This window comes from Heliangelus exortis, chromosome 5 (assembly GCF_036169615.1).
Source record: "Heliangelus exortis chromosome 5, bHelExo1.hap1, whole genome shotgun sequence".
In the NCBI taxonomy this organism is placed as follows: Eukaryota; Metazoa; Chordata; class Aves; order Apodiformes; family Trochilidae; genus Heliangelus; species Heliangelus exortis.
Genome location: NC_092426.1, coordinates 25,217,392 through 25,235,887, shown reverse-complemented (window position 1 = coordinate 25,235,887; position 18,496 = coordinate 25,217,392). Strand labels below are relative to the sequence as shown.

At 42.0% G+C, this 18,496-nt stretch overlaps 1 protein-coding gene across 7 annotated transcripts in view; it reads right to left on the bottom strand.

Annotated features, from left to right (window-relative positions):
• BAZ1A (bromodomain adjacent to zinc finger domain 1A) overlaps positions 1-15,609 on the bottom strand; it is a 67,423-nt gene extending 51,814 nt beyond the window's left edge. For 4 of the 7 annotated variants that reach the window (XM_071746139.1, XM_071746141.1, XM_071746143.1 and 1 more), the window contains exons 1-3: positions 15,311-15,609; positions 14,434-14,583; positions 6,856-7,134 (exon numbers count right to left, since the gene is read on the bottom strand). In XM_071746139.1, the coding sequence (XP_071602240.1) occupies positions 6,856-7,134; positions 14,434-14,546 (392 nt within the window). In that variant the 5' untranslated portion in view covers positions 14,547-14,583; positions 15,311-15,609. Of the gene's footprint in view, positions 1-6,855; positions 7,135-13,466; positions 13,681-14,433; positions 14,973-15,310 lie in introns of those variants that run through there. The other 3 variants (XM_071746140.1, XM_071746142.1, XM_071746145.1) reach the window with 2 other exon arrangements.
• Positions 15,610-18,496: the final 2,887 nt, after the last annotated feature.

Below are 18,496 nucleotides of genomic sequence, written 5' to 3'. Positions count from 1 at the left end.
TTTTTTAATGGGGTCACAGCATCTGTGGACAAGGGGAGATGATTGACATTTACCTGGACTTGTTCAAAGCACTGTCTCACACAACAGTGATCTCTAAATTGGAAATAGAGATCCAGATTAAATGAACTAAATGATTAAATGGATGGACTTTTCAGTGGATAAGGAACTGGTTGGATGGTCACACTCAAAGAGTAATGAGTGGCATTCCTCAAGGGTTGCCCAACCTCATGTAGTTCAATATGGCAAAGTGTAAAGTCCTGCACATAGGTCAGGGCAATCTCAAGAACAATTACAGGCTGAACAGAGAATGGATTGGGAACAGCTCTGAGGAAAAGAACTTGGGATGTTGGTCAATGAGAAGCTCACACATGAGCCAGCAATGCATGCTTGCAGCCCAGAAGGGCAACCATGTCCCGGGCTGCATCAAAAGAAGCGTGGCCAGCAGGTCAAGGGAGGTGATTCTCCCTCTCTACTCTGCTCTCATGAGACCCCACCTGCAGTACTGTGTCCAGTTCTGGAGCCCCCAACACAGGAAGGACATGGAGCTGTTGACCTGAGTCCCGAGGAGGGCCATGAAGATGATCAGAGGGCTGGAGAACCTCCCCTTTGAAGTCAGGCAGGGCAAGTTAAGGTTGTTCAGCCTGGAGAAGAGAAGGCTCCAGGAAGACTTCATAGCAGCTTTCAGGGGGCCTACAGGAAAGCTGGGGAGGGATTTGTTACAAGGGCATATAGTGACAGAATGATGGGTAATGGCTAAACCATAGATTCAAGTTAGATCTTAGAAGAAATTCTTTCCTTTGAGGGTGGTGAGACACTGGAACAGGTTGCCCAGGGAAGTTGTGGCTGCCCCCTGCCTGGAAGCGTTCAAGGCCAGGCTGGATGGGGCTTTGAGCAACCTGGTCTAGTGGGAGGTGTCCCTGTCCATGCAGAGAGGGTGGAACTAGATGATCTTTCCAACTGAAAACGTTCTAGGATTCTATGATTGTATGAAAGCAAAAGTTTTTCAAATGCCAAAATTAAAAAGCATATCTTTTCTAATAGTATGTAAAGATAGTTGAATACTCCAAAAGAGCCAGTAATACAAGAAGCTACAGTAGCAAATACCCAGAAGTGTCAAAAAGCTGTAGCTTCATTCTGTTTTGTCAACCTTCAGTAAATTTTTAAAAAATAAATGTCATTTAAGTTCAGCAACTCATATTCTCATATTCGTCCTAACAGTTTTCATACACTTGAAAGCAATTACAGAGATAAAAGCATGACAAGATCTGAAGTAATAAATGCCATCCTTTACTAAGCTAACTGGTAAAGTTTAATGCATACACAAAACAAAAGCACACAATAAAGTGACAAGTTGTATACACATAATGGGTTCCTGCAGTACAGTAAGACCTGCTGGTTTTGAGTTTAAGCATCTTCATTTGTCTGTCAAGTTATAGGTAAGATTGTAATCTTCAAAGAAACTAATGAGAAGCATGTTTTTACTTAGGAGAAGAGAATTCTATATACACAGTAGTTGTATCTGCTGTCTCCCTTGGAAGTAGGACAGCACTAACAGCAACACCAGTATATGCATTGCTTTGACTGCCCAGCCTTTGGTTCATATTACTGTCCTGATTAAAAAACAAACAAAAATTGTAAAACAAACAAACAAACAACCCCCCATGTCTTTAAATTTATAGGCATAGAAGCAGAGAGAGTGTGCAGAAATGAGAGCTAACAGAGATTGACAGAACCTAAAAATAGTTTTAACAGCTGTTCAACAATCTATAAGGAGTTGCAAATTTTCTCCCAGGCACCATTATCTCATTAGTAAAATGTAAATGTATTTATTAGTCAACAAACTCAAATATATTTATATCCCCAAGGACTTAAGGGCAGTGGAAAGTGAAGTCCTTAAATGGGATTTTTCCAGGCCAGGAGCTGACTGATCCTTAAGCAACAATGCTGAAAGAAAGCAAACTGTGAATAGGTGAGCTGCTCTCCAGTACTATCAGCTTGGCTGAAATAAGCACCACACTTTGTTACTGGAATTCAAATTCACTTTTCAGAACAAAGTAGAGATTTTTCTTCGTGTGCAGGAACTCATGCTTAAGCCTTATCATTACAGAAACTCACTCTAACTTTGATTCCGCAGACATTAGCTCCAGTACCTCTGTAACCAGTCAGCTTTGAAGCCTGTATGTCAAAGGGAAAATTTGTTGGTGGAATAGAAAATAATGTAAATTTACTCCAAGTCATTAGTCTAAACATGAAAGACACTTTGCCTTTTCCTACCTAGTGGTCTTACATTAACCTATCCTAGTGACCAGAAAAAAGCTATACATACACAAATAAGTAATAACTAGTTGCCAGTCTGGATGAAAAAGTTGGGAAAACAGCTATAACCTTCTCTCTTACAAAGATTATCTTGTACCATCCTAAATCCCTATCAGCTAGGCACAATCATGGCCAGCAACATGCTTCCTGTGCCCTAGTTAAGATTTTCAGAGATTAAAACAGTATGCAAATCTTTTAATTGGCCTAATGTGGTGGTTAATCCACTATGAACAGTCCTGAAGCACTGGGACACCAGCCAAATAATTGATGAGTTAAAAAAAAAGTTTCACGTACGGACAAGGTTGCGCTGTGATTATCTACATTTTCTACAGCGTGACAATGGTCAGCTTCAGAGCAGAGAAAGGATGTTAACCTATACCAAATGCATGATCAGGTGCAGAACTCCTCTAACAGAGAACTTTATTACTCCTGTTAACAGGTTCATTTTAAAACCAGTGCTCTCTTAAAGCATTCTGGTGTTGCCCGCTCATAGACAATAGGCAAGTATTATTCTGCAGTGGTGTCATCTAGTGGCCAAATTCAATGAAAAAAAAAAAATTTTGTAGTATCTACCACATTCTGTGTGATATCTTCCTTCTCATACACTTCCTTTAAACAATCTATTTAGTCTGCAGGAGACTGACTTTTAAATTAAGTTCTGTACTAACTGTTGGACAACAACTGCTTCTCTTCCAAACTCTGGGGAAGAGAAGGCACAAGCCTTTTGTCATTGTCATTTCAAGGATGGGGGAGGCAGAGTGGACAAGCTGTGGAGTCCAACCTAAAACTCTTCAATGCTCAAGTCAGACCAAGCTTACAGATAGTTATTACACCACTTACTTCTATATCCTAATAGAGACAGACATTTATTGAGATAAATTCCAGTCTCAAAACACTGATGATAAATCACAACTGGCTATTTACACATGCTTTAATTCTAGTTTTTCCTCTGATACATAAAAATAATTTAAAAACACACTGCTGACCCCAAGGAGAATGGAATAGGCTCTACAGCTGACTAAGTTACACAGTTCTAGGTTTTCTTTGGCAGGTTTGAGGCATTAACTGAGGCTGTTCCAGGTAACACTGTACCACATAGTTCCAGGTTTCAGGTAACTGCCTTTGGATGCCATGATGTTGAAAATCAATTTCAAGCACCTCATGTTTTAAAGCATAGCACAACTGTCACTTTGGAGAAAAGAGCCCAGCTTGAAATGGTCAGAAAAGCTGGACAAAAACCAAAAACACTGGCCATTTTTAATCAATATATCATCTGAAAGAGCTAGAGTGCAAGCAGAAGTATTTCCTTGTTGCTTCTCCTAGATTACCAAATTGCATGCATTATTTTCAGAGGCTGCCTTAACAACCAACATCAAAGGACTGGGGAGCTTTCTCTGCAACTTCTTTCTGATTGATAAGGGCTGTTAAAACACCAGACATACCAAACAGGAAGATAGAGTATCTCCCCAGCTCTCCAAGTCCCTCCTCCCAGACCTCAGCAACAAGGTGAAAGCAGCCAAATTCAACACTGAGAAGCACAAGAAGCTAAAGCCCAGAAGAGCATGACAGAGACATAAGACCAGAAAAAACAATGGTACATCATGGTCTGCAACACCCAGAATACATGGCCTGGATACAATAACCACCAGTCTTGAAAAAAAGCCTTCTACCTCGCCTCTTCACAAAGCACTTGTTCTCTTACTCTTTTTAGATCACTTCTCCATTGCTTACATTAGTACAGACTACTTAGTATGATAATGATGAAAACATCTACATCAAGCCAAAGCACTAAGCCTTCTAAATGTTTGGGTTCCCTTCCATCTACCTTGTTCAAAATCTAGAAAGTTGCATCAAAGCAACCTATCCTACAACAACATTACACATGCAAAGTCAGGAGTTACAAAATATGAATACTTAATTGCTTGAGCAACCCCTGGTTACACATGCATTACGTTATAAGCTTCACATTAAATGATGAGCAGAGCAGAGATAAACAATCCTGCTGACACTCCATGTGCAAAAAACTTCATACATATATGCAGTGGAAGAGTAGACAAGACCACAACACAACCAAGTTTTTGTGATCAACCAAATTCTGTTGGTCACATAGGATGCTGTTACACTATAGACAGATTGTGAGCATTTTTGCTACCATGAAAGATCATAAAAACTTAGTTGCACAGGACAAGCATGCAAATTGTTCTGATGAACAGCTGTGTCATTTACAAGTAACATGAGTTAGTGTACTTAACCCCAAATGTACTACTTGGAAATACAGGTCAAAGTCAACAGCTAATTGGGCAGAAGAATAACCATGCTTCACTTCATGTGTTTTTTAATTATATATCCCTAAGCATGAAAACTCCTCTGTGTTACCATGTTATTTGCACTGTTTCCTGCATTTAGTATTAGAGGTCTGAACTAGTTCTCTGCTACAGGTTTGTCTGGAATACCAGTGGCATCCAATCAGCTAAGGCAAAATTTTCACGCTTCATTTTACCAGACACAAATTTATACTTATGAAGTTTAAAGCATACAACCTCTAGCAGGCTAATTTACAATGGAAACAGATTTTATCTGAATCTTCAATATTTTGAATGGTATCTAGCCCACCCCAAAGGTTTAAGAAACTTAGCTTATATTCTTGCATATATATCAGTGAAAGTGGAACAAACACAAAAATTGTTAGATATGTATCTCAACACAACTTTGAATAACCAAGAAGATCTAATTAAAAGGCTGGTGAAAAAAAGTGCAGCATTATCCTAATGAGATAGAATCATATCACAACTTTATCTGAACAGCATTTAGCTTACACGTTAAGTAGAAACCATTTTGTCAGGGCAAACTTAAAACTGATTTATGAAAGTCTAAAAATAAAAGTGAGAAGACCTCAATTTCAAAATACTAAGAAACAAGATGGTTGTATTTATCACATACTTTTGATTTAAGCTTTGAAAAGCTACGATGCACATGCATAAATATTTTACCAAAGAGTTTATATAAGTAGACAGGAGGGTTGTTCTTGAAGAAAAAGTTTGCTCTTCTAAAGCATTCTTTTTGCTATTACTTTGGAAACTGACAGTATCTTCAAAGATTAAAAACAAAGGCATTTCATTGAGTAAATGAAAACCAGTATCTCAATGACACTGACAGTTCACTGCATTCAGGTTTCTAGTTAAGAAATAATGAAGAAAAAAAATCTACTATCTAAGCAAAAATACTGTAATACTAGTGATAATCTGGGTGTAATCATTAGACAAGTATAAAGAACGGAGATTGAAACAAACTTTGGATACAAGTTTTCTGTACAGAAAACAGTGATTCTACTGAAGTTGTTCTTGCCCTGTCCCTTAGCAGAGTGGGAAATGGAGAAGAGAGGGAAAGAATTTCTATTGAGCACTGGCCTTACATACATACCAAAAAAATTGCCTTAGAATTTATCTCCTGCAGCTCATCAACAGATTTTTCTTCCTGGTATAGTACAAAATTTGCCTTAAATAAGATCTGGATCAGCATACTCATACAGAGTTCTCCAATGACCATTTTAAACCAGGCCACTCCTGTCACACAGTATATACCAGACTACACACTGAGACCCCAGACTACCCACAGCTGAACCCACAAAGGCTTTAGCACACATTCTGCTGTTATGTTCAAGCTGAGCAAGTTCAAGTCTTTCTCATGTTAAACCTCAGCTAGGTGAGAACTGCAAACTCATTTAGACAAAACAGTTCTTTTCTAGTCCTCTCCCAGAAGCTGCTTTAAATACTCAAGCTTGATGTAAAATACTCATACTCGATGTAAAACAACTCACTCACAGAACATATGTACCAATTACCTGAGAAAGAAAGCATTTGAGGCACAATATTCTTCCAAGTTTTTACTCAGACTAAGTTAAAAATAAAAACCCTTGCAATACATACATCAGTATAAAGAGTAAGCATAACACTAACGCTGAGCGGGAAGAAAAACCATCACACTAAGTCCTAGATAGCCACCTATTACAAGCATTTTACAATTAATTCCCAACTTCTCAGGGAATGCAGTCACAATTTTCACCACTACCTAAAAAAGTAAAAACCCAATTTCCATAAAGTCTAAGTTTTCAATAGTTTGGCCATTCTAAGTACAAAAAAACACCACATGAATTACATTCTGTATTATTTCATCAAAATGTCATATTCTTAATTCATAGCTTCTTCTAGCTTCTCATTTAATCTTATTCTACAAACAACACCCCTTTCTCACACCAGGGGACCAATCACACAAGCCAGAAAGTTGCAGTGTCAAGACCTGAAAGAGCTATCTACCCTGCCTCCACAGCTGCTTCTGAGCTAAAGAAAGAGATAGGGGGCCAGACAATCCTACTTTTCACTAAAGCAGGGAGAAGCAGTAACAGTATCACCATCCTGAGGATCACACCTCACTTCGGCTGTGTTTGCAGCTTATTGTCCCGATTTTGGGAGATTAAAAAAAAACCCACATAAAAACCACCCACACCAAACAAGAAACATATTTATTTTAAAATATACTTACCTTGCACCATTATTTCTTACTACTTCCACAGTTTCACCAACAAAATACCGATCCTTGACATAAGCAAAGATTTCATCACAGATCTCATGGAGTCGGGAGCGATGGGTAAGGGTGGCCAAGTAGAGAACTGGAATGATGAGTGCCTCTGGAAAACTTTGAAGATTTTGTCTGGCTTTCTTCTCAGATTCCAGTGCTTCCTGATATGTGAGTCCTGGTCTACCCGTGACAGCACAGCTCCACACCAGGCTGTTGCACAGAATGGTGCGTTCAAAAAACTCACTGAAAAGAAAGCCGGGAGGGGAGAAAGAAAACGGTTAAGTTCTGACTGACATTTAATAATTAATAAATGCAATTTTACAATTAATACAGTAGCAAATTTCTTTTACAAGCCTAAAATGCAAAGGCAACTCTACTGCGCAGGTTGTAGATAATAATTAAGGGTTATTTACCACTTTTTAGCCATGACAAGGTAAATTACTATTGTAAAACCAAAGTCTCCTCTCAATACAGACAGACTACAGTAACAGCAGCAAAACATAGAAGTGCTGCAAACAAATATTCAGGTTTAACAAGCCTTATGAATAAGAACAACCACACTGAGTTGAATAGGTATCATATCCTCCTCATATCTCCCACATTTCCACAAATATTTGCAAGGGGAGGGTCTAAAACTGTACAAACATAAAATAACCTTAAGATCACAGAAACATGTTGAAACTTGAGTAAGTCACAGATTTTGAGTGCTCTAGCTCACAAATGAAAAGATGGGAGAGGTAAAAAAATTAATGTCAAGTAGTTCTCTAAATAGTTTTTATTCCTTCACTGTTTGCATTGCTCTTAGAAAAAGCATTAAGCTATTTTTTCCTACAGATTCTTCTCCTCCCTTGTTCCACTAGCAAATATTGACCCTCCTCTTTTCCTGTACTTCCAACTAATGCTAAAATTTCATTGTTGTTATTGCTTGCTTGGAATCAAGAAAGAAGAGCTTTCATCAGCCAGTATCTGTCAATTTTTGACAGGCATAAAAACCAGTTCTTCAAAACACTTTCTGGACCAAGTAGATGCTGTAGCTATAAACCCTATTCAAACATGGATCAGTGATCAGAAAACAGAACAATCTTCCAATATGCCCCAGTTCAGACAATGCTTGTTAGTTGCCTTCCTTTAAAAATCTTTACGGACTGGTATTGGTAAATATGCAACAAGCAACAGGACAGAGTTTTGTTTTGCCTTCTATCAGTTCAGCATAGCTATTTCAAGGCAAGGTGTGCTTACATGAGATACCTACACAAAATGTAGGTAATAAATTAAATTCTTAAAATTTACACTGTGCAGCATTCCTGTTTTTAAAAGGACAGAGTTGTTCAAATAATTTCTGTTAGAGAACTGGACACTTCATACTAAGTTTGTTTCTTTTTGCAGGCTCCCTACAAACTCAAGCCAGCAAACGTGCATCAGTTAGACCAATGGAGATGACAATGTTCACTGCAGATGGACAGATGAACCATGATATTATCCAAATCAAAATGGAAATTCAGACTGATGACAATGGAGTGTCCTGGCTCAGATAATCCTTTCTGCATAAGCACAAGATTCCTCTGAGTGAGAGAGAAAGATGCTTTAGGAATAACATCAGGAGTGAGAAGGGAAAAAGGACAGAAGAGGAAAAGATTTTATCTTAATAATATCTAATACCTACAACATTTCTAATTTTTTATCACCTGCATCTACTTAATATACTTGACAGTATGTGGATCTAACACTCATAAGTAATAAGCAATAATCCAGGTTTGCTCACGCTAAACAAGAAAAAGAGAACAAAGGAGAGAGAAGGAGAAAAATTATTCTTCAATACAGGAAACAAGGATGGATGGCTGTCAGTCATTGTTTGTGGGGCAGAATATTCTCTTTTTGCTGTCAGCCATGGTGAACCAGTATCTTTAAGGTACAGAATAGTTACTTAAACAATTTAAAGAACAGGTTGGACAAAGCCTGTAGGTGGTTGTTTTTTGGTGTTGTTTTTTTTTTTAAGGCGATGGAAATACATAAAACATGAGTTCTTCAGGTCTCTTCCTGCCCCACATTTCAGCACTTCTGTGTTATTCACAATAATTTTTAGTAGTATTACTGACTTCAATGGATATGAAATATTTAAGTCAAATCTTCATGCAGCTGCATGTCTCTCTGTATTTTTGTGTCTCAAAGATGTTCTTGATAATTATCTTTACCCACGAAAGAAAAAAAACACCCCAAGAGAGGTGTTACATTATTTAAAAATGTACAAGAACATAATTTTCATAAATTGTGAAAGGAGGAAAAAAAAAAAAAAAAAAAAAAGACTGAGGTTGACGTCCCCAGTATCCCTTTAAGAGCTGCTGTTATTCTTTGTGAGGGGACACCGGCAGGCATGCTATTTAAAGCAACAGCACAGAGTTTAGAGGGAAAAAAAAAACACAAAACAAAACAACACAGAACACTGCAAAAAACCCACACACCCAAAAAAAAATCGTGCACAAAAAAACCCCTCTCAAACATTTTAATTACAGGTGTAAAATTCTAAGATTACTTGAACTGAAATATACTTGAGGAAAACATTTTGCTATTTGAATACAAGAGTAGTCAGTGTATCTAGTTTAATTTTCCCCTCATTTCCTCTTTCCTTTTGTGTGGAAATTTCCCCCATGAACTTACAGGGAAGAAAAAACTATTGTATGAAAAAAAATTACATTTGATTTTGAAGGCATTATTTGTAGCTAGTCATTACTTCTAGCACATCAAAACCATCTGTGGTTAATACAGTTTTATTTCAATGTTTTAGTGATCTCACTTTAACTTGGTTTGAGAGGAGAAAACAAAACCCGAACACTATAGCAATAGATGTTATTAGTAGTACTTCTGTCCCTGTCTCTCTGGTGCACATCCTTATCACAGAATGATTTACAAAGAGCAGACACAACAGCTGCCAAAGCAAGAGAACAGTATCAGCAGCAATGACACCCTTTTTATTTACTTGGAGTAATAATGCATCTGATCCATCACATTCTACATCCAACTTAAATTCACAATCCAAGTGCACCTCCTGTCATGTCACACCTGAAGCCTTATCTACTTTTTTTAGGTTTTACAGCCTTGGTCTTTCTCACTGGTTCAATATCTCTCTAACTCTTGACAACATGGAGAAAGAAGTTCATACAACAGGAATCCACAAAGCTCACTTGCATGATCCCATCTGCTGGTGAGAAGACAAAGGGACCCCCTGTGCTCTAGTGGAGATGCCCACATCAGCTCAACTAACTCGAGGAGCAGGGACTAAAAACTGAATTCCCTTTGTAGTAATAATTGATACTGACTTCTCAACTGCATGTCTATTTTCATTTATATTATAGAACTAGTTTTCCATGTGAGGAAGAGAAAACATGAGAATTACCAGCAAATCATGGAGTAGTAGTTTCATACTGCTACTTGGTAGGTATTTGAGATCAAGTAGCTCATTGACAGAAGCTAGAGATAAATTACTTGCCATCTCAGTGCTGACTGCATTTCCAATAGATGAAAAAATCCAGCCTAGAAATGATAGATGCATTTTGCTTGAACTAATCAAGTGTTCCCACTGAGTCTAAGATTTACTGTATTTTCAGTGTTTCAAGAACATGCTTCTTTCAAACCATTTCCTTTCACTTTCTTAGTCTGAAGTTGGGGGAGGTGTTCTTTTTATAAACAGAAGAATTACGTATCAGAGAACATGTCTGGGGAAATATTTTAGAAGAACTAACTCATATTTTGAGAAAGTCATGTTAAAGAAATAATATTTAAGAAAGAGGAAAATGCAGAAGAAGAAAGTCTATGGAATGAATAATTTGTAATAATTGTTTTTAAGCACAAAGCCCTAATAAGCCTCTAACATATAGTTACTTAGTCTATTTAGTCTGTGGAAAGAGGGTAATCATGAAGACCAACTCTGGCATTCTGGATCACAGCAGAACTCCTGTACTCTGCCTTGTCTGCAGAAGTGGTCAATAATGCACTTAAAAATAACACACTTAAGAAACAAAAAAACCTGAGAGGCATTTATTCCTCAATATCTACAGGTCAATTATGCATTAAGAAATATAATTCAAGCAATTTTTCAACAAAATGGGAAAATCCAGCTAATTAAACAAAGAACACTTTAAAAATACTTTTGAACACATCTCTTTTTGACTGCAATCCAAAATTCCACAGGCCAATCTACAAAGAAGTTTCAGAAAGTTTTCAAGATGTAAAACTGCTCTTCCTGCTCCCTCCATAGTGTTTTAGAATGATGACCATTCCTACCACTGTACCTATACATCTCATCATTTTCTTTTTCAGGCTGTTTTCACAAGCAAGACTTCCCATAATTTAGTAGTTGCTTGCACTGCACATCTACATCAGCTATTAACTTTCACAGGCACAGACTGGTGAAACCCCACTGCTTTCATATGTTTCTTATGTATCCCATAGCATCCCCCTACTTGCTTTTCCAGCTGCCACTATGGCTCCAGAGTCTCTTCTGTTCTGTCCTTCTAATCAAGAGTACAACCAAGCATAAAGAACATCAGTTCCCCCAGTCCCTGCTACTCCTGATAAACTGCCTGATACCCTGATACCTGATACTCCTGATACCCTGCCACCTCTTTGCACCCTCTTTTAAAGGGTTACAAAATCATCCAGTGTTATTTCAGATTAAAAAGGAAATACATTCTTAACAGTAAAGCCACTTTACGAAATAGTCATCTTGCCAAATTCACTTGTTAGCATAATGATTTCTTATATAGAGTAATATTAACACATGATTTGTTTTCATCTCTACTAAAGCTGCCATGGGTATCAAAGAAGATTTTCAATACCAAGCTTGTGCTTGATTAAAACAAACAAACAAAAAAAAAAACTACACAAAAAACCAAACCACCCCAAACAAACAGGTCCTAACCTTCTGTATAAGCATTGACATAGTTGAGGAAGGAGGTGAATTCAGGTAACCATATGTACCTATACAGCCCACTCAGTCTAGTCAGACTGTAATTTTTAAATTATCCCCTCAAAAAATTCAAGTTGATTGATCACAGAAGCCTGATCTAGACAACTTTTATGAAATAGCTAATAGAATTTTTTTAATGGGTCCTCTCTATCACTATTAATTTAATTGACCTAGGAAGAGAAATGGGAGATATATCGTTTTCAGAAGACAATATATATTTGAAGCATCACTTTGCAAACAGAAGACACAAGGATCAGAATCTTTAAAACCTGCTGAAAGATGACCCTACATTCTCCAGCAGGAGAACAAACAACTAACATTAATCCAAACTTACTGATCCATGCCAGGACACATTGCTAGCTAAAAAATAATACACTTTACAATCCAAAGCACCAATTTTACCCAACCTTACAAAAAAGTCAGAAAAAAAGCAGCAAAAAATAAAAAAAAAAACCCACAACAAACAAACAACAAAACAAAAAACCAAACAAAATACTCAAGCCCACCCCCACCCACAAGAAAAACTCATAGCAGTTTTCTACAGCTTTCCAAATACCATATTCTAAGCCCCGACCTCTGAGCTAACCACCCACTGACATTTCTAGGGATTGCTTGTGTGAACACAAGTCTAAATTTATCCCTTAATTCATGAGCTTTGGTTAAATATGGAATTTACTTTTTCTTAGTGACAACATACTTGCAGTGTAAATAAGCCTGTCACATTACTTAAAATATTCACCAAACCCTTTGAGAGCAGAAAGATGTTTTAAAAGGATAATTTTCATGCTGAATTTTTTGCAGAACAACACATACCTGAAATGTATTTCAGTGCAGTGTCAACAAATACATGAGAGTCATCTAATTGCATGATAATAATAATTGTAACCAGAAAAGCAGCTTTCAAAATACTGGAAGCTGGGGGAGGGGAAGCTTAATTCCTACAGAAACAGTAGGCTGTCAGTCAGCTCTTGATTGTTCGGTTCTTATAAGCCCTATAATGAAAACGGTCCTTACAAAACTTGGAACAAAATAGTCAACGTGCCCCCACTCCAGAGTATATCATCCAGGAAACTGTAAGGCATTACCCTTCAAAGTTACCTAATCCAACTTCTTTAAAATTTTATTAGGTAAAGTGTATTTGAGTAAGAAAAGCAAGTCTACACACGAAAAAGGTTTAGGTGTGCTCTAATTTCATATGCTGCAAATGAAAGCTATTTCAGATTTAATCTCATTAGTCTGCACGTCTTTAAAAAAAAAACAAAAAGCCAAACCAAACAAAAAGACAGCTTGGAATCGGGGGCCTTTATGTAGGCGGGGCTGGTGCTGGAACAGACTCGGGGGGGGGTGAAAACACATACATTTATCAGCTCCTGAAAAACGCCTCGTTAAAAGACTTTCTGGCCATTGTTCTTAAAAGCCCTACAGAAAGCGGCAGCAAGTTCGGGACTGTCCGTGCAATGCACCTTCAACGGTTAGCGGCTATTTCACAATTTCCATTCCTCTTTTTACAAACGGAGGAGGAAAAAAAAAAAAAAGAAACGGGAAAAAAAAAAAAAAAGAGAGAGAGAAAAAGAGAAAGAGAGTGGGTAGGCACGAAAAGAGGGAGAAAGACCTCACGAGAAAGAGAGGCTCTGAAGGGACAGGTGCTCCTGCTGGGTCTCAGGCCGGGTTTAACCTCCGGCGATGCGGCCCGGGAAGGGAGGGCTGCGGCTACGGGACCCGCGCCCCAGCGGACAGGTGCAGCGAACCCCGGTCCGGGAAGCTCTCCCCGCCGCCGGGCCGCGGGGCACGACAGCCATTTCCAACCGGGTCAGTCGGCTGCTCCCCGCGGAGGCGGGGCGAGCGCGGCCCTGGGCGGTGCGGAGGCTCCGACACCCCGGCCCAGCGGAGGGCCGGCCGCGAAGGGTTAACCGCGGCGGGAGCCGGCGGTGGAACCAAACCCCGCCGAGTACAGCGGACGGAGCAGGCGGCGCCCCGCTCCCGGCCGCTACCGCACCAGGGCGGGCGGCCCCGCTGCCCCGCAGCGCCGGCTGAACCCGCGCCCAGCGCGGCCCCTTCCGTGAGGCGGCCTAGCGCCCTCCGCAGCCAACACGCGGCTGCCGGCGGGGGCGAAGGGGAGGGAGAGAGCCCGGGCCCGGCAGACGCTCGTTGCCGCCCGACACCTCCCACGCACGCAACTTTCACTTCCCCGGCAGGGACAGGGGCGAGGGTGACACCGCAGACGGAGCGGAGGGGGGAGGGCAGAGAGGAAGGAGCAGGCTCCCCTCCTTCCCCGCAAGGGGAGGGGGCCGCGGGATACCCCAGCCGAGGAGGGGCAGGGATTCCCCCTGCCCCAAGCTAAAGGTCCGCCCTCTCCCCCCACCCCCTCGGGAGGGCAGGGGCTCGGCGCCAGCCGCGCCCCCCCTCACCCATCAGGACTCCCCGCGGCGCTGCCGGGGAATCCCCTTCCCGCCCGCCCAGGTGTCAGCCGTTCCGGAGCTAAACCGCTCCCGGCGGCCGCCGCCGGAGGACACGGCGGGGAGATTGGGCAGGGGGGGGGGGCAGGACGGACACAGGGACACGCAGGGTTTGTCACTTACTCGTAGTCCCTGAAGATCTCGTTAGTGACCCTGCAGTGGAAAACGCGCTCGTCCGGCCGAAGGTCGGCGGGGGGCTTCACCCTCACGAAGGGCTTTCGGTGCAGCAGCGGCATCGCCCTGCTCCGCGTTCTCTTCCTGCCCCGGGACCCGCTTCAAGGGGGAGGAAAAAAAAAAATTTTAAAAAATTACAGAGGTAGGGAAAGAGCGAGGGTGGGCTGCGGTGCCCCCCAGACCCGGGGAGGAGGGAGCGGGCCCGGGCCTGGCGCGTCCCTCCCCCCGGGGGAGCCTGAGAAGGAGCGGGAGAAAGCGCCGGCGGCGGCGGCGCGGCGGCCTTTTGTGTACTTGACACGCCGCTGCCTGCCTGGAAACTGCGCGCGGAACGGGCGGCGGATCGTTCCTCCCGCCTCCGCCTCCCTCTACCTCACAATGGGGCCATGACGCCGAGCGGCGGGCGGAGGCGGCGCCCCCCGCCCCAGCCGCGCAACGTGCTCGGCTCGGGGATACCCCGACCGCCGCCGCGCTTTGTCTCCTGCGACTCCCCTGCCCCTGGGTCACCCCCTTCCCCCGCCCCTGACCTACACACGCAGGGCCGAACACCAACTCGCGCTCCGCCGCCGCCGCCGCCTCCTCCTCCCCGCAAAGCAAACACCCAGGAGGGGCAGCGCCGACCACTCATCTCCCTCCTCCCCTCCCTGCCGGGACGCTGCCTAATGGGGGTCCTCGCCCTTCCAGCCCCGCGCCTCTCCCCGGCCCCGCCCGGCCCGGCCGCCGCCGGGCTCCGCCGCCGCGGGACAGCGCGTCCGTGGCGCGGGGGGCTGCCCGCTCTCCGGCCTGCCGCGGCCGGGGGTTCGGGGGGTCTCCCGCCCCTCCTGCCCACCTGGTGCGGCCGCAGGATGCCCTCGTTGCTCGGCCGGTGCGAAGCGCGGTCCCCCTCGCCGCGTTTCTCCCCTTTCCTCGGCCCCCCCCCGGCTCCTGGGAAGTTTTTGATCTACTTCTTCAAGCCCTCAATCAGGAAGAGCTGCGGGGAGGAGCCTTCCCCTGCTCTCCCCTACATCTTTATTGGCCGCTCGGTGCCTTCCAGCGTGTGTCACACAGGAAGACAGCGAGCTACATTATTAATTAATGGCTGAGAGGGCGCATCCTCCATTTTTGAATTATCAGCCGGAGATCTCCGGTGCGGAGGGGGTGGGCCCAGGCCGGCTGACCACGGGGCGGGGGGAGACGGGAGGGGGGGGAAGGCGGCTATTTCCGTGCGGTGCCGACGGCCGGGCTGAGCCGGGCTGTAGAGCAGGACACGGCACGGCACAGCACAGCACGGGGGGGGCGGCCAAGCCGAGCCTGCGGCGCTTCCCGCCCGCGCCTCTTGCCACCAACATTACCAGCGCTTCCGAAACCAGGGGCCCCTGGGAGACCACCACCCCGCGGGAGGCAGAGCCCACCGCCCGGCACCGGAGGGACCCCTTGCCCTCAGTACCTGTCCTGAGAACAAGGGCAGGCGCGTCTCCTGCAGGGCTGTTCCCCTCGGCTGACCCGCAGCCGTTTCGGCGTTTGACAGTGCCATTCCGGAGACATTTCCCCCTCGGCTACAGCCCCAAAGCCAAGGCGAACAGTGCTGTCAGAGCGCACAGGCAGGGATGTATTTTGCTGAAATTGAGATTGCATAAAAATAAGAGGAGCGCAGAAGTTGTACGTGGGCCCCGTAATATTTCCTCGTCTTTTTTCAGTTCACTGAAAATGTCACTCTATGGTTTTGTAGTGTATTGATTTTTCGGCACTTTTTTTTTTTTTTTTTTTTTTTTTTTTTTTTTTTTTTTTTTTTTTTATGATGCTATTGGTAATTAAATCCCATCCCCATGTTAATTTAAGTGTGTTAAAAGTGCTGGTCAGCTTGAAGACAAAAACACTGAAACTCTGCATCCATTATAACTAGTTCATCATCACAAGGTCCAGCACTTACATGAAAAACCTCCTACAGAATATCTGTAGAAATCCCATAGAACAAAGAAGGCGAATAATATCTGACTTAAGCAAAATAGGTTAAGTTTACAACTTAAAACGTTCTGCCTCCAAATAAAGGTCCTTGCTGTTTCCTGCACCTGTCCATAGGTTGTTTTCTTTACCTCTGCAAGTAAAGGCAACAGCCGACATTGCTGTAGCTTGTGTGACTAAAACCTAAAAGAATGTTTACATCCAATCCATGAATTACTTTGTTTAAAAAGTTAAAGCTTTTAATCAAAAGCACTGAAAAATGTTAATGCTCACTTCTAGCTAAGTTTGCAAAATATGAAGCTTAAGCTACAAAATAGGTTAACTCCTGAGTTTATTTTAATTTCCCAGTTGGCTTCACTTTCAGTTTTTAATCACTTTCTAGCAAAGGTCACAAATGCAACTTGAGTTAATGCACTTGTATCTAGCATCTGGTAATTTTTTTGCTCGTTTTGCATCAAAACTGTACAGTATGCCATCATTATGACATTTAGTGTTGCTAGCTCTTATGATTATAATGAGGTTTTGCAACACTCAGCTTTAAGTTCTAGCTCTTCAGCAGATGTGATTAAATTGCAACCCCAACCCTCCTTAAAAGCAATTATATTTCTAGATCTCAAGTCTGAGAACCCAAAAGGTTTACAAATTAGAAGGGAAAGTTTCAAATTTTTGCAAATCTCATTATTTTTAAACCAGTATTATGATGTTTGGGAACATGGCTGATTTTTTTCATGCTCAGACTTTCAGCACAGCATTATTTTTTTTTTTTTCACTGGTTGGTATCCATGAAAAATGCATGAGTTGATAGAACTGTGACATCAAAAGCAAATCCCCTTTCCCTTTTTGCTCTCTCTTGCCCTTTCTCTTTTCTTCTCACCTTTTCCTCCTCCTCTTGTTCTTCCCTGCTCATTATTCCCTCAGTGATTTTCCAGTGAACAGATCTTCACTGAGTAATAGGGTTGCACGGTGCTTTCATGTTCTTAGGATCCAGAGGGGAAGTTCATTTATTGTGAATCCAGCTCTGTTTTTTAAAATCCATTAATCCAGCCTCTGGTTCTGTTCCCAATAAGGTCACCAGGAACTAGGATGATTTTTTATGACACTAACTAATGTATACTAAGTGGACATTGAGATCTCAGTGGAAAATAATTCTGAGAAATCTGAAAAAGGTTAGTTTCCTTCAATGGGGATATTTGTTGTATTTTTGAGTTTGGATTATTTTTTGTGATTATTTGGGTGTTTTTTCAACATGAAAGTATAGTTTTGATTCGAGATACAAGGGCTGGATTATTGATGACATTCAATAGATGTGGATTTTGCCACAAAAAACAAGAAGCTGCTTTCTTTTTAAAAGATGGCTTACACAAATAGCCATACTAAACAGTGTCTTAGCCAGGGATGTTGCAATACTCATTAATAGAATTTTAAAAATAGTTCTCCTGGGAACATAAAATCTTGGTCTCTACGCTTCACAAGGGCAGAACAATTTCATGGGGACAGTGTCAGCCCAGGCTGCTTCTTCAGATTTCCCCAGAATTTCTTTCCTTGCCTTATACTATTCCTGTTTGTCTTCAAACCATCAAGAACTGCTTAACACAAAGATGCACCAAGATATCAATTAAAATATTCCAAAATGTCTATTCACCTGTATCCATTGCCAAATGATTTCACATGTGACTCTTTTCTCTGGAACATGTAGAGTCCATGGGATTATTTCACTAGAGTACTGACACTTTAAATTCACACACAACTTTATTTTGGAATAACTAATATTCAGTCAAATTATATGCTTGAGACTGTGCAAAAGCTAAATTTTAACTCAGTTTTACCTGTATTATCATCCAACAAGGAGAGTTTTGTTTTCTGCAGATTCTTTAGCCACTTGCTTGCTTGCTTTTTTGTTCATTTTATTGTTCTTCCAAAGCTGCCACTTTGTTCTCTCAGGGTTGGGCTGAAGTCAGAGAAAAAAAACTCATTGCATTTCTTCATAAAGAACTTCCTTCGACTTTGAATTACACCCTAGCTCTCAACTCTAATTTTTTTGTAAAAAACATAAGGTTGAAAAGATAAATGTGAA